This window comes from Camelus dromedarius, chromosome 1, assembly GCF_036321535.1.
Source record: "Camelus dromedarius isolate mCamDro1 chromosome 1, mCamDro1.pat, whole genome shotgun sequence".
Taxonomy (NCBI): domain Eukaryota; kingdom Metazoa; phylum Chordata; class Mammalia; order Artiodactyla; family Camelidae; genus Camelus; species Camelus dromedarius.
Genome location: NC_087436.1, coordinates 43,235,527 through 43,249,030, shown reverse-complemented (window position 1 = coordinate 43,249,030; position 13,504 = coordinate 43,235,527). Strand labels below are relative to the sequence as shown.

Here is a 13,504-nt window from a genome sequence, read left to right as displayed (position 1 = left end):
GTAGTCCTTATTTTTGTGACTACAATTAGTACCCATTCGTTTTTTACATCCTTTGCAGCTGCACATTTACGAGATATTTAGGGAAATAATTTGAATCATCCTGACTTTAAAACTGCATGATAATTTTGGGATGCTTCCCAACCTTATCTTTCATAATGCTAATTCAAAAGGAGACACTACATAGTATCTGGGATAGAAGCTTAATAGTAATTCTCAACCAGTGCTAACCTGTGTGTGACAGAGGCCTCCCGGCATGTTACAGCTACGGCTCCTGAAGAATTCTGCTCTGTGAAAACACCTAAATCTCGACACTGACCTTCTTGCGAAAGACAAGTTTTCATCAAAAGGCGAATGCTGCTTTCCCTAAGTGCAAACACAGAGCTATCTATAATCATGCTGTTTTCTTTTTTTAATTGCCATATATGTATTTTATTCAACTATAGTCAGTTTACAGTGTTGTGTCAATTTCTGGTGTACAGCACAATGTTTCAGTCATACGTGAACATACATATATCCGTTTTCATGTTCTTTTTCACCACAATACTACAAGATATTGAATACTGTTCCCCGGGCTATATAGCATAAATTTGCGGTTCATCTTTATCAGTGGTGCGCCACAGCGTGGGCGCAGACCCCCGCCCCGCCTCCGCGGACAGCGTGCGCAGGCCTGTTGTGAATGCCCGCCCCCGCCCTGCCCCCGCCCTGCCCCCGCCCTGCCCCCAGCGAAGGCGCCAGAACTCAGCTCGCTGCCTGTTCCAGAGGCGCGAGTCCAGGAAAGGTCCAGAGAGAGCAAATACACCCTCTCTGTCTGAGGTCGTAACCAATCTCAGTCCTGCCAGGTTTTGTGAGAATCCTACTGTATTTCGAAGCGAGAGACACTTTGCTAGAGTTCTGTAAGTGTTCCGTGGGGTTCAGTGGGTTTGTAGGTGTAAGTCTTGGTGTATTTGTGGGAGAGGGTGAGCTGAGGCTCTACTCTGCCATCTTGGCTCCTCCCCTCCATGCCGTTTTCTGCTGTTGGAATTGGCTGAGTAATTTGTTGATGTGTTTTCCGGTAGATGTAGAGACTGTTTGTGATGTTCTTTTTAACTGGCAAATGGCATATGGAATGAAGGGTATTATAAATATTTAAAGCTGTAATTTTCAAACTCTGTTAGATACAGATTGCTCCATTTAAGCAAATGTACACAACCTCCCTACTTCACACATTACTTCTTACAAATGCAAAGACTCTATCTTTTCTAGTTGCAAAATACCGTAAAGGAAAGTAACACATGACTGCCATGTTAGGCTGCCTCGTCTTTGTGTTTTCCAACAGTGATAGCTCGCAAAACTCACCATTCTTGTAGAAGGATCCCTGATGTACCTCCTTGGAACACAACAGTTTACAAGCCATTGTCCTGGTAGTTAGGAAGTAAGGAAGACATTGCTGAACAGTCATAACTCACTTAACATCAAATAGAGTAGCCATGCTTAATATTTTATTTTCAGAGTTTCTAGGGTAGATAGCATTTGAAGAGAGTTATATGACTAGAAAGTTTGAAGAAAAAAAAAAAAGAAAACACTGTCTAGGATCTGAATTTCTTTCCTAAAGAGAAAGGAAGCAGTACAGAGTAAGCGTGGTAAGAGGTATAGTTCCCAAGGGAGGCCGTAGCCAGATCATATATGACCTTGTTGGATATTATATTAGTTACTGCCACACAACAAATTACCCCAAAACTTAGTGACTTAAAAATTGCGATAAACATATATTATTATCACAGTTTCTGTGGACCAGGAATTCAGCCCTGGCTTAGCTGTGAAATTATGAGGCTGTAGTGAAGATGTTTCCCAGAGCTGATGCCATCTGAAGGCTTTCCTAGAACTGGAGGATTCATTCATTCCCATGGTAGCTTTTTCACATAGTTGGCAGATTGGTGCTGGTGGTTGGTGGGAAGTCTCAGTTCCTTCTCATGTGAGTCTCTCCACAGGCCGGTTGAATGTCAGAATGACAAGGCAGCTCATTTCCTCCAGAACAGGTGATCTAAGAGAGACTGGTAGCAGGGCAGTGACTTTAACCACTAGCCTCGGAAGCCACGCATCGTCAATTCCACCATAACTGATGCTTTGGAAGCGAATTACTAAGTTGGCCCACATTCAAGGGAAGGGAATTAACCTCCACTTTTTGAAGGGAGGAGTGTCAGAGAATTTACAGACACATTTTAAAACCACCACAGGCATAAAAAGAAACTTGGATCCTCTTCCACTTAATTGATTCATCCATTTAGCAAATATTTATTCAACACCTACTATGTGCTAAGCATTGCTATGGGCATTGAATAAGGCTTATCAGAGAGTGTGACACTTGTGTCAAGGCCTGAAAGATGAAAAGAAAAGGGTTAGAGTTTCCAAGCATCTTTGCCTCTACTTTACTTTCTGTCCACAGTAAATATGTCCATTTACTTCTTACTAAACTCCTGGTCTCTCCTTAACCTCTGTAGCTGGCGAGTCCACTTAACAGTTGACTCAGTCTCTGGGTTACAATTTTCTCGACTGTAAAATGATAAATCCCCTTTTAGCTGTAACATTTTCAGCTAGAAAAATAGGGCAATCTCTTTTAATCATTGAAATCTTCTTAATTTTAGCAGGATAGAACTGAAAGGAAGAACAAATAAAATAACAATGAGCTTTTACAAAGAAATTAATTAATACATCATTTGAAGTTTCCATAGTCAGTTTTTACTCTTTTAGCTCACACTTGATCTGTGAAATTATGTAAAGCATATCTTTAGCTGGGTGGTAATAGGTTATATATGAATTGCAGTTATCTATGTTAACAGTCTGGTTAAGAGATCTTTGAATTCTTTTTTTAAAAAAATTTAGACCTTAAGAGTTGTACACCTGTAAGAGTTCTTTTCAAGATGCATTCTTGCATGAGCTTTTACTCATGTTTGGTAATTTTACTTCCAGTTCTTTTTTTTTCATCCACTAGGCTCAGTATTAGGCTTAGGGAGCAGAATTCCCCAAGTGAGATACATGCCTTTTGTAAATGCACTCCGACTTCTGCCCAAATACATTTTTTGAGAGACAGGGAGAATGAAACAAGAATAGGGAAGAAAAACAAAACGAAACAAAAAACGGCAAAGGACATTTCATTTTCTCTAGATTTACCACCTTGATTTCATTAAGGCTTCCTAATTCCTCTCAGGTCTGTTGGCTTGGGCCAGAGACACCTTTCTTCATGTTATTAATTGCTCACTCTTTAGTGCTCTGACAGCATTTTATTTACACTTCTCTTTTGGCAATTATGGTATGTCTTGTGCTGTAAATGTTTCTGTATATGTATACTCAGTGAATTCTGTTTCATTATTTGTTCTTGAAGGCAGGAACAATATTCCGTCCATATTTGTTACTCTCAAAACACCTAGTCCAGTGCCAAGATGAAAAATTTTAGAACAAATTTGGTGCTATTAAAAATACTTTTTAAAGCCCCCATCAAAAGAAAAACTATAAATGGTGACAGATGTTAACCAGACCTATTGTGGTGATCACTTCTCCATGTGCACAAACATCAAATCATCATGTTGTACACCTGAAACTAATATAATGCTATATGTCAGTTATATCTCACTTTTTTTTTAAAAAAAGATTTTTTGAAATGAAAAATAACATGGACTCATGTTAAGGGTAAAGTAATTTTAAATGATTTATTATTTCAAGTCATCCAACTGATAAATTTTGATCTGTGTAATAAAAGAATAAGGCTCTATGTACTGACAAAATTAAGTCTGAAAAGTTAAGATTCTTTAAAAATTGGTAATAATGATAGTTTTTACAATTTTCAAAAATCATGACATTGATTTTAAATCATTCCTTACTTTTCATACTGACATTATTTGTCTCTGTATAGTTTATTTGAAGTAACATATAAATATCAATGGACTCTACTTGCATAAAAATGTCCCCCAAGCTGTAATAAGTCTACATTTGATAGGAAATTTATCAGCTCATGTTCATTCAATTTTCTCAGATTATCCAGTTACCAAAAAAAATTCTTTCCAATGGCTAAAGCCTGATTACTGGTTCATCATTAAATCACTAACGAAAATAGTAAAAACATTTTTGGTAATATTACAAGTGTTTGAGTTCTCTAAAGTATGATATAATTTCTGGGTTTGAAGAAAAAGTTTTACAACTTTAATAAATCAGAAATATTATCAATGACAAATAAATCATGCAGACTGAAACCATTTATAGTCTTTAACTGGAATATAAATACGTGAATACTAAATGACATTTTGAAATCTCAAAATCATATTAATGTTTCTAATCCTCACTTCTCATCTGAATTATTATAAAAACCTTTCTATTCTCCCAGACTGTACTCTGGCCATTTTCCAATTCATCCTCCCCAGCTCTGGCAAATTAATTTCTTTAAAATGCAAATGTGACCATGTCAAACCCCTGCTTAAAACCCTTTCGTGACTCCCAAGATTTCAGAATAAAATTCAGACTCAACTGCATGACAGGAGGGGGCTGATCACTGCCTGTCTCAGCCTCCTCCCTCAACTAGTCACACTGAATTATCAGAAGAGTGCTATATGTTCAGTGCTTTCTCTTCTCACAGGGTTTCCTCTGTTTGAAATACCTTTCTTGCTTCTGTGCCTAAATTCAGGGTTTTCATAATTCAGCTCAAACCAAGTCACTCCCAGTATCTTCCAAGTGTCAGAACCAGTGATTTCCTTCGGATGTCATTTTTTATCCAGCTGAGCTCTGTGTCCTTGTATGTTCTCCTTATAGCCAACACTTTTTTTTTTAATTAAAGAAATTAACGTATGTGTTCACTGAATTGTAATACAGTAGTTTGCTTACTTGCCCATCTCAGCGTCTGGACTGTAAGCTCCTAAAAAAACAGGGAGCTTTCATCTCTGAATTACCAAAGTTGAACACAGTGCCGAGCAGTGAAGTGTCACCAAACACAGTTTTGGGGAACAAATATAAATGAATGGCAAATAATTAATAATTTGCCATGGAGAGGAATAACATTGAAAATATTTAATAACCAGTTGGTAGAGGCACCTATTGGTCGCAATGGAACTACTGTAACGACAAGTAATGCTGTACTTATTGGCACCCTCCAGGTATCAACCCAGGCTGCGAATCTCTTTGTTTTTTTCATACCAACGAGGAGAAAATATGTGTACTCTCATACCTACGTGCAACCAGACTATTTTAGGAAAACATGGAAACAATATATTGGAAAGCACCTCGAGGCATGGACACAGGGTCCCATAATCCTGTGTTGTTGATTTATGTGAGAAGATAAAAGCTTGCCTATGGAATTTGCAGTGGCGTCAAAGTGCTGCCAGCCCTGCCCCACTTATCCAGAGGCATGCGTCACAGTCTCTGGTGGACTATTCTCTCCTGAAATAGCATCAGTAAGTTAAGGAAGGATAATTTCCCACGTCTTTAGGACCTGGAGTAAATCTTTATTGCCTTCTTACTTTATATGTTTGGTGACAGTAAATAGCTCCCCTTCCTCTAGCCAGGATGTTATCTTAGCTCCAGTTGCCTTCATCTTTTAAATACGCTACTGGAAAGATTGCAAAAATGGATTCATCTCTTACTTCTCTCCTTGTCTCCCACCATCCCAAACCCAGGCGTCTGTGGTCACCAGAGTGAACTTTCTGAAATGGAAATGTGACCCCAGCCCCAAACCATTCAGTTCTTCTGCATCACCTATAACAAAGTCCTGAAAGTGATTTAAAAAATTGAGCTTTTTAAAAAAAATACGCATGTGCTTGGGCTTCATATGTGGAGAGTCCAATTCAGTAGAGGCTTGGTGGTGCTGTAACAAGTGATCACAAATGCAGTGGCTTGAAATAACACGTATTTATTCTTTTATAATTTTTGAGGTCTGAAGTCTAAAATTAGATCCCCAGGGCTAAAACCAAGGTATTGGGACTGCTGGTTCCTGTTGGAGGCTCTGAGTGAGAAGCGATGTGGTGTCTCCTCTCCTCTCTGACCTTCTGCTTCCTTCTTATAAAAACCTTTGTGATTACATCAGACCCACTTGGATAATCTCCCCATTAATTTAGTCACATCCGCAACATTCCCTTTGTCATATGACGTTACATTTACAGCTCCCAGGGATTAGGATGTGGACATATTTGGGATCCATTGTTCAGACTACTGCAGGGTGTGCACACCAGCGGACCCTTGAAAAATGAACCCAAGGAGGAAGTCTGAGCAAGCGCTGGAACCACACTTGGGGCTCCATGTGTGGTGTGTGGTCTGGAAGCAGGGAAGCTGCAGGATCAAGACGGGCTTGTCCCTTGGCCCTCTGGATCCCCTCGCTGCTCAGAGAGAGGAGGTCCCTTTAAAGTTCAGGACCCAGGACAGGAGCCTAAGGATCACAAGTCTCCTCCCCCCTTTTCATCTGGCAACCCCGGCAACTTCCCTTTCTCCTGATCTATACACGAGATTCTGTCAGAGGAAAACATGTATGCAAATTGTTTTATTCTATTCAAAGTTCTTTTTTTCTTTCTACATCCCTGCCTTTTACTTGTCGTGAAAGAGCTCCATTCCAACCCACACAATGTTTTTAACCATCCTCACTGGCTTTCCCTTCCTTTGAATCTCTAATTCCATCCTTCCGCCACCTCTTCAGTTCTTAAAATACACAAGATTTCACCTGTTTGCTGTATTTTAAAAAATATGTCACCCAGCTAGCAAGTTATTCCTGAATCCTACAAAACTGTCAGTTCATGCCTCTTGTAATATTTCTTGCTTTAAAAATTTCCACCATCATTTGAAACCTACAGGTTTTCTTTTGTAATTAAATTTAAAATTACTTTTCTTGTTCTTCTTGTATCCTCCATACTTTACTGTGTCTTGACCATGTTGAATAATGTTTCCACACATATACAGAATTTTTTGAAAAAGCTATTTTGCTCTCCTTGTAAGTTTTTGAAAATCCCTGAAGTTTCATCTTTGTTTTTACTTCTTCTCATTCATGAGTGGAATTTTTAAAGGGAATCAACTGTATTTAGGACTCTGACATAATTTTGAGAGAATTGTTGTGTTTTGAGAGTTTATGAATTATTTGATAAGTTTTCTTTTTTTAATAAAGTTTGGTAGATTTTTACCTTAATGAAATATTACATATTGCAGAGGACCTAATGAAAAGAAAATTTGCCAATTTAAACTTAGTTTCAAACTCATGTTATAAAAGTTCGGTGCTTTTTAAAAAAGAATCTATGACTACATAATGTTATCATGTGACCATAGTATATGCTCCACGAGGGCAGATGTCTGTCTTGTTTACAGTTGTCTCCAGTGATGGTCCAGCTGCCAGTGCTTGGATTTTTACTAAATAATTAAGTGAATATGAGAATTAATGACTGATAGAATTTCAGAATGGCTTTTAAAAAGAACAATGGAAAGATGTTCCGTGTAAATCATGCTACCTCAATCAGAGTGTTGAAATATAGATTTTAAAATTTTCAATCAGATTTGCAATCTCTCCCAGCCTATTCTGCTATGAGTAATAATTTATACCTTCAAGAGTATTAAACTGTGTATATTCAAGGTCATGGTCATCTGTTTAAATAGTTTATTAATTGATAAATACAGGAGATACTATACAAATAATTTATATAGATATTATATATAGTGAGAATTCTATTATTATAGAATTATATAGCTGTTAAGACACTAAATATGTGTTAGGTGTTGAGAAATGTGAATCTCTGGTACCGAAATGAAGACAGGAAATGAGGGAGATATTTCTTCCCTTTCTCCTCATTTTTTAAAAAATTGTGTGTAGGAATTGGTTAACTGTGATTTTGTCTAGTTTTATAGTGGCAAATACATGTATGACTTCTTCAGCGTGAAGATACATTTTTACCGTCTCAAAGTTCTGCTTCATAGTATTCTCTCTTCCCTTGTCTTGTACTGTTTCCTGGTTTAAACTTTGCAAATGATTGAAGATACCTGTCTTACTGTTTGTCCTCAGAATGGCTTCACTCCTTTATACATGGCTGCCCAAGAGAACCACGTTGATGTTGTGAAATATTTGCTAGAAAATGGAGCTAATCAGAGCACTGCTACTGAGGTAAGACTGTCAACTTGAAAGACTTGAATTCTTTGATCTTAGTGTCCATATTCTTTGCATCCAGCTGCAAAGGGTCTCCCTGCCTTTTATCCTAGGAGTGTTTGTGTTACTATTGCAACCTACAACAGTGGCCATGAACGAATGACCCAGTGCACAGAGTTCAATGAGTTTATGCGTTGATTTGGGATTCATGTCAATTTATTCTTACACGAAATTGTGCTTCTATTAGTTTGCCCTTCTCTAGCTTTTAGGAACTTTATACTGTTCTAAAATTAGATTATAGTAAACTCTACCCATCCCTTTTTGTTAATATTTTATCTTTGTTAGGATCTAATACAATTCCTTAAAGGAACATTTTTAATGATTATCACTAATTCATGGTTATTTATGTTTGTACAATTTCATGAGGAATGTGTCACTAAAAAGCTGTTCATAACCACAAATTATGACATCTGGTTGTATGACTATGATTATGGCAACAACTAAATAGAATTGATACAGGAAAAATGGGCACAAGAGGATGACAGTGTCCCAGGTCCCGGGCAAGTCCCTGGGATGCGCCCCACCAGGTAAGGGTCCTTGGCTTTGTGCAGGAAAGAACTCAAGTGTGAGCCATAATAGAGTGAAGGTAGATTCAGAGAGATATATACCCTATAGACAGAGTGCAGGCTGTCTCTCAGAAGGCCAGAAAGACCGAAAAGTGTGGGAGGTATTTAGTTTAAGGTAAAAGTAGATACACACTCTGTCTGCAGAAGAGTGTGGGCTGTTTCAGAGGGCAAGAGAGAGTGACCACAAGGTGTGGAGTTGTTAGTTTTTATGGGCTTGGTAGCTTCATATACTAACAAGTGGGAGGATTATTCCAGCTACTTTGGGGAAGGGGCAGGGATTCCCAGGAATTGGGCCACCGCCTACTTTTTGGCCTTCTATGGTTAGCCTCAGAACTTTCAAGGCACCTGTGGATGTGCCATTTACCATGTTAATATATTACAGTGAGCTCAAGGTCTCCTGGGAGCGGAGTCTTCTGCCATCTTGGTGCTAATTGCTGTGTCATTCTTTTAATGGTTGTGCCTTGCCCTCTTCCCTCCTGTTTCAGAATGTTCCAAATCAATCCTGTTTCAAAACATTCAGAACATCTAGACATAAAAAGGGGTTGGAGTGGGCCAACTTAGAACATGACTTTCCTTTTCCTGTGAGTGTCCTCCAGTAAACAGAACATGCTTTGTATTTTCCTTCTCATTTTTGCCTAGGCAGTTTAAGGAGAGAATTCAATGATTATTTAGAACATTGACTTTTAAGTGAAGCTCAAGAAGTTCTTGAGCTTGGTGAAAATGCCTCAGGGGCCACTGAAAGGTTAGGAGTAGGAGACACAGGAGGGGAGGGGAAGAGAGCTCCACTGGGACACCCTCTCCTCATCTCTTTCAACCAGACTACACAGGCTTTATTTTTCCTATTTCACATTCTCTGGCTCCACTGATAAAATTTTAAAACTCCTGGCCTGGAGTAAAAGATAAATGGCAGGTGTTTGTTCCACCCCTCCCCCCCAAACCTATCTTAATCATTTTGAATGTCTAATATGACCTCCTTTCTGAACAATTGAGTCTTTAGGTGAAATAAACATGAAATCCCTTCTACCCTGCATTGTGGGGAGAGGTCATTATAATCTGTTAAGTTCATGTCCAGGCCCTTTGGGAGAAAACTTTTATTATGGAACCAATCAAAATAACTTTCTGACAGCTTATTCTCGTTAGTTAAAAACAATCCCAAGACATCACTATTAATGGGACCATGCTTCCTGTTTATGAAAAGAAAGCACAACTACCTAATATGAAATGATTTCCTGTTCTCTATTCAACATACACAGATTTTACACTCTTAACACATGGCTACAGTGTGATTTTTATGATTATGGTTTTATGATTTATTTTGTGACTTTCTGAGACACTAATTCTTTCAACGAGTAGCGTGTGAATAATCTCAGGCAAAGCTTGGGTAACAATATGAGACACTATCTCTGCATTAGGGCCTCTGAGGAATGTACTAAAATAAGGAAATCTGTGTTTATTTCCTTGAAAGCAGAATCGTTTACCTAGAGAAACTTTTACACTACAGAGTTCTACTTATCAAATAGACAATATTTCTAGTGTGTGGTTTAGAGAAACACAACCTGATGGCATTCTCAGCTGTCTCAAGGCTCCTCCAGTCCAGACCTCTGTGGCATCTCAGTCTGGTTCCAGAAATACCCCTTTATGTATGTTGCATCAGCAGAGGCCATGTGGCACTGTGATTCTCAGAAAATTAAAACTGTCTCTGATTTCCACACAGAAATGCAGCTTTTGCAAGTAAATCACGTAAGGTTTTTGACTCCTAGCTTAGACACATATACGCCTGTTATTTGTTTCATTTTTTAAAAATTATTTAAATAACTAAAATTAATTTTTCCTAGTTAATTTTTCCTGACCAGACAAATATAAACTTAGTTGATTAATTCCAGACTGCTGGTCCTAATGATTATCAAGAAATACACATATGGAAAAACCTTTGCATGTTCCCTTTTAAGCTGTCATTCTGTAATTGAACATAACATCTTCACAGGGCTACACAGTTGATTGCTGTTTGATATTTAAGGTTGCATTGCTAAACACCCCCTAGAGTCATGTGTACATGTTTGAATATACCAAGAGAAGATGCTTACCCTGAACCCACTAGTAGCCCTAATTTGCAAAAATTAATTACTAATCAAGACATTGTGACTACTTTAAAAATCAGATAATTTTGAGATCATTCAATATGGCAATGAAACTCATGTTTGAAAAGAAATATTGAAAGTTTTGAGATTTCCCATAATTATAACAATTGGCACCTGTAAATAAATGATGAAAAATGAAGCTACTAAATTTTAATATAGATTTCCTTTTCATAGAGCTAGTTGAGATACTTGAAAAAAATCATTTCAAATATTCATCCTTCTCCCATGAAGTGTAGATTAAAATGGAAGCCATGTGGTGGAGTTTAAATTAAATTCTCTGAAGAGAGTTCTGTGTCCCTCCAATACCATCTTTATAATTCTCTACTCTCTTCCTTTTCCCTGAATATTACCAAAATTAAAGGCTAAAAACTTTTTAATTAGGTTCGATACTGTCAGCAAATGCTTTGTCTCTAACAGAAAAATAAAGTTCACTCTCTTTTAATATCAACTATCACAGTGTTGTGGGGAAATCAAATTAAGTATGCAAATCATGATGAACTTGCTCTTTCCTCCTTCACAGAGGGTTTAGTTTGTGCCAAATAAAGTTCTAAATCTAGACTACTGTCTTTTACCTTACAACACGACATGGTTTATTCTTCCATTTCACTAAGTAATGTGCTTATTTAAAATTCAATTCTAATTTAAAATATTCAATTCTTATTGTGGTAGTGCATATATGATATGCATTTGAGGAAAATGATTTTCCCTCAGAAGTCTACAGTTACCTTTTTAAATATGGTTGTTGAAAACAAATGGAGTAGTTAGATTTGGGTAAATTGCCATTATCTCTAGAACGTAGTCATTAAATATACCATCCGATTGCCCTCATCTCTCCTCTCTGTGAATGGAAGCATCTAACTTTGAGATATGTTTTCAAGCTTTTGTGAATTAAGGGAGGTTTTCACATAAATAGAGCCTAGAATATATATTTTTTCTACTTATTTATCACCTTTATATTAACTGAATACTTGTTTCTAGAGAGGAAACATGGCTTCCAAGTTTTCCAGCATAATTATCCATCTACCCCGGCTCCTCCAACTTTGATGATCTGTGCTATTGTGGGTTTTTTTTTTTTTTAATTTCTAATTGAAAGGCTGATTTTTTTTTTAGCATTACTTAGCACATACAATTTTATATCTAAATGATCTAAATAAAATATAATTCAACTAATTTATGAAGTAGCCTTATTTTCCAAAGAATTTTAAATCATATATGTCCCAAATTTCCCAAATTAATTGGTAATAGACCATTCCATTAACAGTTATTATTGTTTTCCCTAATTAATGTAGAGATACTTAGCAAGTTGCATAGTTAATCATGTAATTTATTTCCCTGTCTTGGCTACCATATCTCTGATTCTCAGTCAGACGTGGTCTGTATTATTTCTACCTTTCCCACATTTTCCTTTCCATAAGCAGGCATTCTGTAGGGTTGGTTCTAATTTTTATTTTCACATTCAAAACACGTTTGAACATGTGCTATGTGCAGTATTCTTTGTTAGGGAATGCAGATGTTTTAAAAAATATGTAGACTAGAAATTAAAAAAACAATCTGATGAAGCCAGTGCAGAGTATAACAAATGACTATAATTTGCTTTACTTGTCACAGGAATACTTAATCCTTTTGTTTTTCTTATCAATTTTAATCATTAATTTAAAAACGAGATGCACTATTTCTTGGAGTTGACTCCCAGGCTCCCGAAAGTTTATGGGAGATTTTTCCTTCTGTTTTTCCAGGATGGCTTTACGCCCCTAGCTGTGGCACTCCAGCAAGGACACAACCAGGCAGTGGCCATCCTCTTGGAGAATGACACCAAAGGAAAAGTGAGGCTGCCAGCTCTGCATATTGCAGCCAGGAAAGATGACACCAAATCTGCCGCACTCCTGCTTCAGAATGATCACAACGCTGACGTACAATCCAAGGTAAAAGCTGAACACACTGGTGGAGAGGAACTCGTCGTGCCGCCAGATTCCTCCTGGGGGATGACAAAGAAGTAGGCCGTGGTGATAATGCAAAATTACTTCTGCTCATCAAAAGAGATAAATTACTTTCAGAGGTATTTCAGAGAAAAAGGGGATGTCTATTGGGTATAGTAACAAACAAAAAACCTAAAGATATTTTTTTTTAAAAGATGAGGTTCAGCTTTTTGGAAATCTGCTTATTTATTCTATTTATGGTAAAAAGTAATAGAAACAGAGTTAGAAAGATACAATTGTATAGTGTTATGGATGTCTTTTCTCAGTGGAATGCATTTTGGCATGCTGGAATGGTATACCCAATTGCAGAGAGCGGACTGATTGTTTCCTTAATTTTGCACTGTGTAATATCTTCCCTCTTTTTCCCACACAACACTGCTTCAGATGATGGTGAATAGGACAACCGAGGTACAGTATTGTGGTTACGCCAAAATATGCCTTGTTTTTATTTATTTTATTTTTTGTCCAATTAGAATAAATGCTCACTAATTCATACTAATGACTGGAACTTTCATTATTAGGAAGTTAACTTGGAAACTTTGCCCATAATTAAGGCAAATGGATAATTCAAAAAATTTAATGTAGCATATATTTGAAGCATTATTTAATCAATGATACTATTTAAATAGCTTATTAGAGCATTGAAACAAGATTCTTCTGCAATATATATTTTACTAAGAGAGCTTATTA

General features: G+C 37.2%; 1 protein-coding gene across 50 annotated transcripts in view; it reads left to right on the top strand.

Moving 5' to 3' along the window:
* The window catches only part of ANK2 (ankyrin 2), a 603,826-nt gene that overhangs the window by 453,879 nt on the left and 136,443 nt on the right, over positions 1-13,504 (top strand). For 47 of the 50 annotated variants that reach the window (XM_031467121.2, XM_064480111.1, XM_064480286.1 and 44 more), the window contains 3 exons: positions 7,994-8,092; positions 12,575-12,760; positions 13,199-13,222. In XM_031467121.2, the coding sequence (XP_031322981.2) occupies positions 7,994-8,092; positions 12,575-12,760; positions 13,199-13,222 (309 nt within the window). The remainder of the gene's footprint in view (positions 1-7,993; positions 8,093-12,574; positions 12,761-13,198; positions 13,223-13,504) is intronic. The other 3 variants (XM_064481197.1, XM_064479872.1, XM_064480468.1) reach the window with 1 other exon arrangement.